Source organism: Rhopilema esculentum, chromosome 20 (assembly GCF_057945365.1).
Source record: "Rhopilema esculentum isolate cy_ngs chromosome 20, ASM5794536v1, whole genome shotgun sequence".
Lineage (NCBI taxonomy): Eukaryota > Metazoa > Cnidaria > Scyphozoa > Rhizostomeae > Rhizostomatidae > Rhopilema > Rhopilema esculentum.
The window spans coordinates 2314402-2327908 of NC_142834.1; the positions used below are offsets into that span (position 1 = coordinate 2314402).

Here is a 13507-nt window from a genome sequence, read left to right on the forward strand (position 1 = left end):
TTGCTATGTATTTCCATGCTCCCTGTGGCATCGTCTTGTAGTTTGTCTGTTTTTTAAAACTTTATGAGAATATAAATACATATATACATATATAGCTATAAAAGATGCATTTTGTATTCTCGCTCTTTCCCAGTGTGAGGGAATTAGAGAAACTGTTTTAAAATATTTTGATCGTCGTAACTATTGCTAGCTATGCAGAAAGCGTGTGAAATTTTGTTTGGTCCATGCTAAGCTCGTCTCAAAATCTTCCTTGTACTAAATGGTAACAGAAGAGAATTCATGAATAAAATATGGATATCATTGGAAATGCGTTTGTGTCATCGATGGATTCAAAATTTATCGAAGAATTTTTCGAGGAGGGACAATTTGAAAGACCTTAATCAAAACAGACTTGTTGCATCTAAAGCTAAATCTAAAGTTCTTCTTTAAAGTGATTTCATCAAGTTTTCTGCACCTTCCTTGTACATCTTTTTCAAAAACTAGGGGACTCCCCAAGACACCCCTATTTCGTTAATCTTTGCGCAGCTGAGATTTGCTTGCAGCATAAATGGCCTTGGGTCACTAGTCATTGAGTCATTATCAAATAAGTCGTTGCTGTTTAACTACAGCTGAGAAATCGTATGACATCAGAAGGATCCACTTGCTCACTGAGAGTGTCTCAAGATGAAGAAAATGTCGATTGAATGCAACGATCTTAAACATTTGCTACTCATGGTGACAAGGGCTTGTTCCACTCTTTCTCTAGGGGCCTTTCTTTGATTGCAAACATTTTCTAGAGCTTAGTGATTCCAAAAATCATTTCAGTGTATCTAAGCTGGTCTCGAATCCCATATATTGAATTATTTTAAACAAAATTGCATTTTAAGACAAAGAAATAAATAAATATACACGTGCAACCATTTTTAAAAACGATACACTCAAGCTTATATCAATCACTAGCCACAGAATAGGCTATGTTACACTGTGGCACTTTTACTAATTACATTAGACAAGGCAATACCACTTGAGAGTTGCTGTGATCCAGCACAGCTTTTCCTTTAATAGGGTACTCATCGAGCCCCAGGGGTAAAAAGGGTGACAAATAATATTCTTAGCACTATAGTATCTGCACCACTTCATACAGGAGCTTGAGTAGAAGTACAGATGAGTGCAGGAAACATCGGCAGCAAACGCGCTGGGCCCAGCAGCTTTGTCACCACAAGCGCAAACCTTGAGGTTCAAATAGTAGTGGAATCCTGAAAATTTAGTAATATTTTGTAAGTTAGCAAAGTCATCATTTCAAACTACTAGCAAAGTTGTACCTTACGGGGACAAATTGCCATATTTGTCAAAATACGGGCAACGGAGTAACAAGGTCCATAGCATTGGAGGGGTGAAATATGTAAATAGAAGTAAAGGTGGGGAATTCTTAACGACCCCGCCTTTTAAAACAATTGATAATGCTTTTCTATTCAGATTAGCTTTCCATACAAAGATTGGGGGCATTTCTTAGGCCTATATTAGCAAATCTACTGCTGATATTCAATAATTGTGATCCATTCCACCTGTGACAGAAAATCTTTCTTTTTGATGATTTAAACGTTCTGACTAAGTGGCAAATTTCCAAAATGTTTGGACAAATTTGGCTCTTTAGGGGAGGCTGTAGCCCCCTCTGCTCAACTGACTGCAGACCTGCGCATTAAGACTATGCCACTGGATGAAGGGGCTCATAAAGTGGTAGCCTAAAGATGGTGGGTGGCTGGTTGTAGAGCGTGAGATGGTGGGTGGCTGGAAGCCATACCATGTTTTTGTAGCTTTCAAATTACAATGTATAACGGGTCTTGAATATTCTTGAAATAAACTGTTTAAAAATTGCTTAATTTTAAAGAAGATAAGGTACATAGATCCTAACTGACTTTAACAGTGTCAGAAAAAGTGATTGGTCGAGGGCAGTGGCGGATTGAAGAAGAAAGTTTGGCAGAAAACGGGGTCAGTCTGCAACAGAGTGCAGGCAGCTTGCTATACAACCAAGGGTTTCGATTGTGCTCAGCTCAGTTCCCCTTAAGCAAGTCTTTGGTTGAAAGAATTCTGTCTGGCAACCTTCGAATATGCTATAGATTTTTCCGTGAATGAGAAATTTCTTAGTCGATGAATGGTTTGAATGGTTTCTGTGCAGAAAGAATCTTTGACACTAATTCAAATATGTTCGGTGTATTCATGGGTGTTATAATGAGTGTGGTAAACGGTATGGCTTCTAGACCTTGCCTACATCACAGCCCCCTCCTAACTTCATAGGACAGCACCCCTGTACACATTGGACTGCACATCTGCCCCCTTCCATTCAACTTGAGAATTAGATTTACCTGTATTGTTAATTGCCTTTGCGCCCCCAAGGTCAGTTTTCTTTATAAGCTTTTCCCAAGTAAATTCGATTCCAGAAATTTTGGTTTCCTACAAGTGCAAAGAAGAAATTTCATGACTGGAAGACAAAAATGTCTGATGACTAGAAATGATGAATTATATATCTCATAGCTTGAGAAATACCTGTTCTGAATAATTTGCAATAAGAAATAGAAGGTTGTCCAAATTACTCAGTTTTTTTCTTCAATTTCTAAAAGACACTGTGATAACTTTGTTAGGCATTAAAAAGAGAGTTTCCAATTAAAAAACTTGTTTTAATTATTTCTGAATGCCAGAGCCATAACAGTAGGGAAAAACAGGGCTTGTGCCACCCACTTTAAACTGGGGGATCCATTGAAAGAAATAACCCTCTTACCCCGTATCTTCCCTCATGGCAAAAATGTTTGATGATGTTTCGCTTATGAGCTTTGGTCAGACTTCTTTGCTATAATCTACCTACAGGTTTATTCATCTGAAAACTTGAGGTAATCTTTTATTTAGCAAAAAGAGTGGGACATGGCCACCCTGGCTCCCCTAATGCACAGGCCATGTATGCTGTGCTATTACCTTGTATGCTGTGCTCAATTCTCTGTACGAAAACGAGGCTTGTTGCTTAGCAATCATCCCCTGTCTGCATTGCCAGTACTTGAAAGCAGAGCATGGCACGAAAAGCTGCCAAAAAAGAATCGCAAGCAAAGAACAGAAGACGAAAGAAATGCCAAAGCAAAGACGCAATCCTGTCAATAGAAATAGGTAGGTATCAATAAAATAACATCGGCGTTTACATTCTCGTTCAATTCCTTTTTTCCTCTATTCATTAGAAAAAATATGCCGAAACTACCTATGGAAAAAGGCAATGTCTTGAGGGAAAAGATATATGAAGAATTATTTCAAACTTCTACTAATTCTTTCTTATCAGCTATTTTCTTTCGATCTGCTGCGGGCATTAAGGATCTGGGCTAACTACTGGCAAATTGACATGCTTACTCGAATCTAACGTCGCAATTTAGAAAATATGATTGATACTCTATTGAAAAGAACATGCACAGTCACGATAATTTAACAAATACAGAATGACAGTTTCAGGGGCATGTAAAGGACACAATGGCCCCCTTTGCTTCTCTATCAAAATGTGAGGGGGGTGTTTACTTTCCGTGTCTTCTTTCCGGCGTCTCTCTTCAGAATAAATGCGTCTCATTAAAGAAACTCGTCTCTCCTCAGTGTCAGGTACAAGAAATCATGGTTAGAAGACCTTAAGGTGCCATGCATGATATTAAGGAGACATCTGTTGTTACTTACTTTTATGTAGCCTTTTTCTTGACTTCTTAATGCTGTCCACTTTGCTGTCAATATTTCGGTTTATTTGTTTCATGTTCCTGTCCATTAAGTTTCCAAAAACTTCCATGGTTAATGAAACCAAACTCTCAACCAAATGAATCTATAGTGAGAAAGTACATGCAACTTTGATACTGCAATGATAACTGATACCTGCACCTAGGTTTCTATTCGCATTCGTATTGGTTAATATGAAGTGAAAATTTGATATTTTGCTGTGATAAAAGATAAAATAAAATACTCGAACAATCTTGAAATGGTTATTATCTTCTGTCGCCAAACGTGATTTCGAACTAAAATAAAACTTATTTATCTGTGCTTTTCTCTGTGTTATAACACATTTGCAGATTCTATCTTGAAAAGTCGAAAATCCGAAAAACCTTTACTAAATTTGCTAATATAGTGAGATTTCCAAGTTTGTGATCAAAATGTCGAAATGTAAGGAAACCTCATCGTAAAAGCCTCCAGAGGTTTCCAGCGCAATTCCAATCAATGCATTGGGTATGGTTTGTGAATTTTTCAGCTGCCTGCCACTAACAGCCACGCCAGGTTCAATTTCGGAGCAATAAAGAGCTTCTCCGCTCGCAACAGAACCTTTAACACGCACGGGAACCACCCCAAACATGCAAATTGTTTCTGTAATGCCTGCAAACAATGTAACATTTGATATACATTGAGTAATACGATTGGAAAAAAATATAACTTTACAGGGCCGACAGGTAATTTGTTGGGTTTAGAGGGGAGGGGGAGGAATCAACTGGAAATGAAAACTAGCTGCAACTTGTGGCTTCAATGCAGGGTCGAAAGAAGACAAGTTGACCAGAAGGACCATAGCTACATCTTAAAGCCAACCTTTTCAAAACTTACTTTCAGATCTAATTGCAAAGATGAAAGTACATCGACAGCTTCACAAAGTCACCAACCTTTTCTGTTACCAACAGAGCTGTGTGTGGCCAAATGGGGGGGGGAGGAGGGGAGTGGCTTGGGAAGAGTGGCTTGGGGGAGGGGCTTGGGGGAGTGGCTTGGGGGAGTGGCTTGGGGGAGTGGCTTGGGGGAGTGGCTTGGGGGAGTGGCTTGGGGGAGTGGCTTGGGGGAGTGGCTTGGGGGAGGCGGAGTAGCAATTAAAACTCATTCTCTTCTCCATTTCGATACAGACGAACAAGGCAATCTTTTTAAATATTAGCTATTGTTAGAAGCATCTCTTGATAAACTGGGTCGCCAGCTAATCAGTTTTACAGGCAAATCAAACATTAAATCGATCTGAGCCAATTCGCAAGCAGAGAAGTTAGGCACCCCTCTCCAAAGACCGTATAGCAGATTACAGATTGAGAGGGCTAAATATGCTTAAAACATAGAGCAAGGTAATTTTTGTTAGGTTTAAATTATATTTTGGAAATACTGGGGGAGTCTAAAGCCTTCTCAGCCACACCGCTTCTGCGATCCCTACCCCTCTAACTAGGCATAGGTCCTAAAAGTCCAGTTTAATACCCCAGCTGTAAAAAGGTCGTTTACTCGAAGCACTTGAAGGAAACTATGCTGCAAAGCAGTGGCGGAAATTCGTTCTTCAGCTGGGAGCGCAATGACCACAAAAACAAGCAAATATGCCGACAAAAGCGTGTCTTAACAGCTTGGTTTTTTGGAGTTCAATGTACACAGATGCTGGGGCTAAACATGCCCCCCCCCCAAGGTTTTTTAGGTTTGTACTGCGAAAAGACCTAAAAACCGTTTTCTCTCGGTTTAGCGAACTCCCGATGTAACAAACTATTTTCATGTTCCCTTCAGAGTTCGTTATATCGGGATTCCACTACATATCTTACCACTGGCTTTGGTCTTTGCTGCAATATAGTGCGACCGTGTTATCACACCTCGTGTGATCGACTTTTGTGCATTTCTGCTGGACAGTTTGTCCAACACTGCTTCCTTATTTATCCCTTCGAAAATGCCAACAATTTCACCTTCCTTAAAAAAAGGGCAATCGCTAGGATTTCTGATAACAAAATGATACGCTATGTCCCCTCGTGGGGTATTTATTTGTTGCACTCCATACAGCTGTTCGATAAACGCTGTCTTTGATCTGATTTCTTCACTGACAATTTTTGAAGCTTCGATGAGTTTCTCTGCAAAAATAAAGGAAAAATGACTTATTGATCTATGGCCTGAGACTAAAGCCGCTCTTACACGGTCAGTTTTTGTCGAATTCGATTATGTCGAATCTAGTTTTGCTTCAGATTTGTCGAATCGAATGCCCCTTTTTACACGATCAGACTTTGTCGAATAAGATAAGATTCAAATGCCTCAATTCTGTTTATGAAATGGAGTTGGTTGCTTCAGCTGCCAGAGATATTGCACTGGTATTAAAAAAACGAAGAAATAAGAGGCGAAAACGAAAAAAATGGACAAAAGAATGGCTGAATCAATGTCCTGTACGAACGATTGTCGAACGTTTGGCTGAACGATCCTAACCCCTTGGCCTCCTGACCCCTTGGCCTCCTGATCCCTTGGCCTCCTAACCCCTTGGCCTCCTGACCCCTTGGCCTCCTGACCCCTTGACCTGCTCCCACTGCAGAGTATTTCTTTGTTTACGAAAAGGCACTGATCTTCTTTCCTAAACAAAAAATGTTTGAAGTTCAAGCCACTCAAAACAGGCTATGAAAAACTGTCATTCACCGTTTTATACGAATATCTTACAATATATAATACCATTGAAAACAAAATTAAGAGCATCAAACTGGAAAATGCCAGCATCTGTTACCTCTACAAAGGGAAGTCCTCGGCCCAGCAGACAAAGGTTCGCCTTCTTTAAGGAACTGTAGAATTCTTTCCAGTGAATCTAATGCATAAAAACCACTTTGATTAACAAAGATGAAAGTTAACATAGGGGATTATGAATACAGATTCGAATAGCACAACCAATACCTTTGTAATGTGTATCAAAGTTTGTCATCATCATCATAATAAGGTACATTGTTACAGCCCTAAAGATACAAGAGGGTTTGCATATCATCACAAAACATTGGAGTTTGCTGAATTGGTTGCTGATTAAACAAATAACTATTTATACCGAACGGGTGTTTGAAATGTCGAGAGCGTTTGGCCAAGGCTAAACAAATGTTGGATTTTTAAGTTGTATGAACGTTAGCAGAAAATCATTTCATGAATACCGTTCCGCTCCTTGCCTTCGCGGCAAAAACTGATGAAACATCGCCTCAGTCCTATTCTGCATATATAACTGCAACCAAAACACTTTTTTAACAAAAATACCTTAAATTTTTCCAGCCTCAATATTCTAAAGAAAACTTTCATTTTCAGACTTAATATTTTCTTATCTTTATTTAAAATCTGATATGATATGAAAAAGGCGTCTACCACAATTGAATTTCGATAAGCTAACCTGCATGTGGCACAGTTTCAATTGAATTTGATTTTCTCTTTTTACCATGGCCTAAAATGCAGAGCCATGAAATAATTCATATACTATCATTGCCATCTCAACTGGCACAAAATAAAGAGCGTTCCATCAACTAGTATGACAAGACAAGTTGCAAGCACTTTTGCCAGTATAGATTGTGTCTTAATAGTGCCAGCGGCATACCTTGCACAGAAATAATATACACAAGTCATTTGCAAAATGATAGAATCACCAAAATAAGCCTGCAACTCTTGAAAACCATAGCTAGCTTGCTTTCAAAATCATTTCAGCGTCCTTTACAAATCCATAAGCATTCACCTCTTGAAAAGTTTACAGAACATAACATGTGTACGGCTTTTAAAGAAACTGTCTTACTACTTAACATCCGGTCAAGCCATTGCATTTTAATCAGTTAAGCCATAAACAAACGTTATATTACCATCGGCGTTTGAAATAGCTAGAGGTTGGTAAGCAACTTGCTCGAGATGATCTCCTTCGTCTGGTTCCTTTTGACATGACACTTCTTTCATTTTCCCAACGATTTTAAATGGCTCTGTATTCTGTGAACTTTTTGAGCCATCGATGAAGATAACTTCAACCCGCAGAAAAAACAGATTCCGTTCCTCAGTGTTGCTCTTTGCTAAAGCATACACCGGCCGACCGTCCTTCGAGAATACTGAGTCCAAATTGATTGTCAGCTCATACTGCAAAACATTAGATTTCTTATTAAACCTCAATCTACCCAGGGTGCCATTCCAGGAAAACTCAGGGAGGGCATAGCTTCCTTTCAAATTCTCGAAGACATTTTAGGGACCAGCCCCCCTTTTATGAGCACATATTGGACTCAGAACTTGTGTCACATACACACGTAGCGTGAAATTTACTTTTTATTTGAGATACTCATGCTAAAATATTCAATGCAAAAAATTGTCGAGAAAATGTGATCTTATCACCTGGCTAGCAAGGGCAGGTTAGCCTGTATTCCAGACCCTTAAACGTTTAAGTTAGGGATCTGAAGAACAACGAAGAAAGATAAAATGTGGAAAATAAACTCAAATCCTCATGATTAGCAAAATTTGTGAGTTGGTTAATAAAAACTACAAGAAAATGGTAAATGCTTTCGGCTTTTGCTGTAATTCATTTGCTAGGTTAATCCTACACCTAGCTAGTTTGAAAATTTTCAATTATTTAATGTATTTGCTTAACATGTTAAAAATATTGAATGTTAAAAAAAGAATAAAATTTCAGTTCATAAACACCTCAAAAGATAGAAGTTCAGTACCTTGTCGCATGTCGGGTGCTTCTTCTCAACTTCAAGCTCAACAGAACCAATTGGCGGGTTTACTATCTCTTTGATTCGTTTTACATACACTTTTATGTCAGCAACCTGTGACAGTGTAAGCATTGCTATTTCTATAACGACTGTGGAGTCCTGCTTCCGAATTCTCTGCATTGATTGGCCATCCGCCCTTTGCTTGATAAAAGAGGGTAGAATTAGAAGATTCTGATTGGATTATTTGAACAGAATCATATTCAATAGAAAAATAGAATCAGTAAGAACGAGATACAACGCCCACAAGAGATGCTTATGAAACATATCGATAGAGCCCAGAAAAAATGAGAGCAGACGTCCAGTTCCGTCTATTGCACGCGCGAATCTCCTGATCTGATTGCCTCCTCGTAGCTTGTTCACGCTAATGAAACTTTAGGTGTAGGATCAAAGCCTACTACCGGGGGGAAGGGGGGGGGCGAACTTTATTCTCTGCGGCCAACGTGATATCAAAATACGCATACATACGCAAGGTCACGTGGGTGCGTACAAAAAGTTGGAGGTAGAGGTCGGCCTTAAGATACTGAGGAAATCTAATGAAAAACACAAATTGTTTTGGAGGGCCCCTTGACAAACAGCAACGCTGAAAGGCAACCCTCCTTGAATATTCTAAATCAAATTAAACCAAATGAACCAAAAAACCACGCCTAGACCCCACCTGTTTTGTCTTCAGGAGAACAATCGCTTTTTTAGGGGGGTCCAGAGGGCCATAGCTCCAGACCCCACGCCCATGGTAGCCTGAAGTTTGCCCGGAACGTAAGAAAAAAGATGAAAAGTTGTTAAGAAAAAGGGCATCCGCTGATGTTTCGACCCCGGGCTCCGCACCCCCTAAATCGCTCCTGCAGGAGGGTATTCGAAAAGTTTAGGAAAAAAGCAACGAAAAGAGATGAACAATGCCCAAGACCACCACGATGCAATGTCAAATAAAAGGGAAGGGAAAGCACAGAGTAAGGTTGCAGAAAAAAACAAACAATGTTTCGTTCTGGCTTCGAATTTATTGTCTTCAATTCAATCTCTTATCAGCCCACAACCCAGTCCGAGCCCCATGTGCCGAACCCCTCAAAGTTCTGTCATACTAGTCCCATCCTATGTTAAATCATCTCGAAATCTCTAAACCCCTTTTGAAATTCCGAAAATCAAAAAGTCCCTTTCTAATACCCATGCTAACTTTATTTGTGTTCAAGCATCAACATAAATTTGGCAGATTTGAAAACCTGGATAAATACTCAAGTGTTCCGATCTTCCCATTTTGGGAAACGGGCAAGAGAGAGTCTAATAATGAATGAGGCAACTCCCCCTTATGGAGTGACAGAGCATGCGTACGGAACGAAGTTATCATTACGCATGCTCTATGACTTCAGGACGGGGGTTGCCTCACTCATTTAAAGATTTTCGGTCGCTAATCTTCCCAGCAATCCCTTTGTTGTTTACAACAACAGCCTAACATGAATACTTTTTCTTGTACGATAGCCTAATGGTACCTACTTGTGATTTTAATACGTTCCTCTTGAACTGTATGTAGTGCATCGTAAATGTCTCCACGTCCAAAGCTGCATCATATACTGGGTCAAGTGACTGTTCTGATTCGGATGAAATAAGATAAATCGAATTAATTGGTGCGATCATCTGTAGAAGATAAGGATATTAAAGCATGGCTTTTTACTTATAATGGCACACAAGTAACAGAGGTGCCTTTTGCTTAAGTGGAAGAAATCTAAGAGATATGAAAAGTGTATTTTTTCTTTTAAGTAATTAGTGAAAAGTATTGGTTTCAACATTGACAATGATGTATTCTGTAGGGCCCTGAATAAAGCTGGGTCTTAATTCACAAGGTTTTCCTTGGGTCTCCTTGCGTTAATGCCCGAGTATATCTGTCTTCTCATTTGCTTGTACACTGTATCATATGAATATGATCGGCTGGTATTTGCGTGTGTTTCAATGTGCATGCATTCGTTCCTTGGCGTCAACGTGCATTCCTATAAAAATGTGCATCTTTTGTTGCATGTGGCTCCGTGTCCATATTGATCTGCGCAATCGCATGCATTTACGTGTGCATTCTTGCCTGCGTATTTGGTTACTCTCTTGCGTATATTCATTTACCTGTATGCGTGTATTTAAGTGTACGCGTGCTTTCTCGTGTGTAAATGTATCGATCCGTGCGCGTGTTCCCGATTATGCGTGTATTTGCGTATGCGTGTCGTTACAACGTGTAATCAATGGTACTAACCTTCACTTGCCAATGCATCATCGTGCAACAATGGAGTTCGCATTGAGTTCAATTCTTCGTTTGTCCTTATCATTGTCATAAACAATCTGGCTACTAGAACAAGGCAAGCAAGCATATCAAAGAAAATGGAAGAAAAGACTTTTCGCCCATCCCCCCTCCACCTCCTCTCTTAAATTCCGTAGGCTATGTTAGAAAAAATCTAATACATTTTCACTGACAGTTTAAACCTAGAAGTGACTTAGTGAAAAACGGGGTGATGTATCACCACTAAGACATGGAATGGATCTTCATGTCGATAACTTCATGTTTCGAGACAGCAGAGCATTTCTGAAACTTGGATAGGGGTATGGGGTTACTCAAGACTGTTGAAAATCACAAAAGATTTTGCTGATCGGGTGAAAGACTAGATAAAAAAGGGGTTTGTTAACACGCACTACTAGTTCTGAATTTTCATGGCTTTAGACATTTTGAAAAGAACCAATCGCAAAAAGCAAAGGTGAATTCACCTTAAAAAGCAACGAAATGCGCCATTATGAAAGGGCGGGGGAGAGCACCACCCATGTTTTCAGACAGAATCTTGCAGTGAAGCAAAGCACTAAAAGTTGTCAAAACAACTGTTAAGCCACGTCACCTCTATGCTGTCTTGCCCAACATTCCCCCTGGCATTTCCGCAATGGGTCCTGTAAACTTTTGTTAGTTACTATGAAAACTATGGTAAAAAGGCGTCAATAAATGAGGTACATTAAGAAATGGAGGGGGTAGGGTGGTTTGGTTACACGACGACGTACGATTGCATAGGAGGGAGGGTGTAAGATACATAAGAAAAGGGCGTATGCTCTTAGACTTTTCTGTGATAGAAAGCTCAAATCAAAGGAACAAAGAGAAGCATAGAAGTATCAATCTAATTGCATATCGTTATTGTATTAGTTTAACTGTATAACATCCTTTTAGATACCCTGATTCCCATGCAAGAAATGGTCATACACTCGTATACAGGGACGTCGCCAAAGGGGGAGTACAAGGGGTACGGCATCCCCCCTCCCCAACACTTTGTCCGTCGGCATATTTTGGATTTTTGCCGGGCAAAAGCGACTTTTGTATTCACCCTGGAACTATTTTACAACAATTGTAACCTGATTCCCATGCAAGAAATGGTCATACATTCGTACACAGTGACATCGCCAAAGGGGGAGTACAAGGGGTGCGGCATCCCCCCTCCCAAACACTTTGTCCGTCGGCATATTTTGGATTTTTGCCGGGCAAAAAAAGCGACTTTTGTACTCACCCTGGAACTATTTTGCAACAATTGTATCGTATCAACATTTCTGTAGTAGCTGAACTTTAAAAGTATGGCACTAAAGTATGAACTTTGAAACAGAGACGCATAAAAGCAGCATGGTATTTACCTTTTAACCACACCCTTGAAGAGTGAGACACGCCCATTTATCGGCAAAAATTACTCCTTTAACCCTCAAAAATTTTTTTTTGGCTTCGCCCCTGCTCCTAAAGACGGAATATCTGGTGCATATCTATCTCATGGCGGTCCCAATTAAATTTGTTGTATACAACTTTTTCTCTTTTTCAATGAAGTCTCGGTTTTTCCAGAAAAATAAGAACACCTTGAGAACGTATCCAGCCTCAGATCAAAATATAGTGGAAATGGAAATTCGTTTTCGAAATTTTTTCTCGTGTTGACAAACAAAACATATTTTTGATCAGCTTTGCAACTAAGTGTCATACAAAACTGTTATTTAATGGTCTTAGAAACGACTTATGGCACATGTAATTATAGAAATGTCAATACTAAAATGAGAACAACATTCTGAACAGTCGAATTATCAAGAAAATAAGAACCTCGAGGTTGGGTGAACCCCAATCAGGAGTATGAATCAATCGAGCTATATTATCTAAGACAGGTAGGTTTTGTTACCTTTGTCACTTTTCTTGTACAAGATACACTTTTCGGAGAATGAAAACACTTGGAAGCTTCTCAGTGAATTCTCAGCCTGTTGTGCGCATCGCTTGCAAATTTCTTGATTCGCAAGGAAAAAACCAAAACTCACTTCCTTGTAAAATGACTCTGGTGGACGTTCCCTGGAAAGTAAAAATCGAAATTTCTCTTCCTCTTCGCTTGATATTCTGCTGTGTTGGTCAATAACTAACAGCTTCCGACCTGCACTGCACCAGGAAACCACTAAGATAGGTATGGCTGTTATTGTTGAAACATTTGCTGTGCCAGACCACTGTTCCAGACGTATTGAACGCTTACGTCATCTGCTAATAATAAGTTTGATTATTCCGTTCTATCCCCGTAAGTCGCAAGGTTTTCTATAAAGGAGAGAAAATGTTAAGAAAGATTATTTCATATTTGGCTTATAACGAATTCTCTCAACTTTTAAAGCACCTTTTTGGAGAAGGAACTGCAATGCCATTGTATTGGCAAAGACATGACAATCGACTCGATCGCCGGTTGTTTCAAGGATTTTTGGCAGGCATTGTCTACATAGATATTGAGAAAAGCATCGTATTACAAGACACAACAGAATGAAGGTGAAAGCCTCTTGTTTGTCTTCTTCTCTAATTACTCCTGCGTAATGCCCCGCAGAATTCAAGGGGGGCTTTTGCACAAAGTGTTGCAAAAACAATAGCAAAAAAAGACATTTGCCAAATTTCGGCATCAACAAGGGGGACTTAGCCCTCTGAACCCCAAGCACTACATTCCTGCTCTTTTCATATGAAGCAGACACCTTTTGCCAAATCTCTTTGTACAAAATTTTTCTTCTCCTTGACAAAATAGGGTGATACTGAGAGCGGAAAAATTTCATCG

The 13507-nt window shown here is 39.6% G+C and overlaps 1 protein-coding gene across 1 annotated transcript; it reads right to left on the minus strand.

Moving 5' to 3' along the window:
- Positions 1-883: 883 nt before the first annotated feature.
- LOC135687800 (uncharacterized) lies at positions 884-13236 on the minus strand. Its single transcript, XM_065204467.2, has 13 exons — positions 12611-13236; positions 10681-10773; positions 9939-10033; positions 8406-8597; positions 7563-7827; positions 7106-7156; positions 6467-6544; positions 5532-5831; positions 4163-4359; positions 3679-3817; positions 2947-3116; positions 2343-2430; positions 884-1235 (listed from the first exon to the last, which is right to left on the minus strand). Exons 2-13 carry the CDS (start codon positions 10757-10759, stop codon positions 985-987), a joined length of 1905 nt encoding a protein of 634 aa, XP_065060539.2. The 5' UTR covers positions 10760-10773; positions 12611-13236; the 3' UTR covers positions 884-984.
- Between the last annotated feature and the right edge of the window lie 271 nt (positions 13237-13507).

What these genes read in the sequence shown, in the direction of transcription:
- LOC135687800 (XM_065204467.2), bottom strand. Translation starts at nt 10,759, where the DNA reads ATGACAATGATAAGGACAAACGAAGAATTGAACTCAATGCGAACTCCA. An exon ending in AGCTATTTCAAACGCCGATG is followed by an intron (nt 7,157 to 7,562) that starts GTAATATAACGT and finishes TCTGCATTTTAG; the next exon opens with GCCATGGTAAAAAGAGAAAA. An exon ending in AATTGAGCACAGCATACAAG is followed by an intron (nt 2,431 to 2,946) that starts GTAATAGCACAG and finishes TTGCACTTGTAG; the next exon opens with GAAACCAAAATTTCTGGAAT.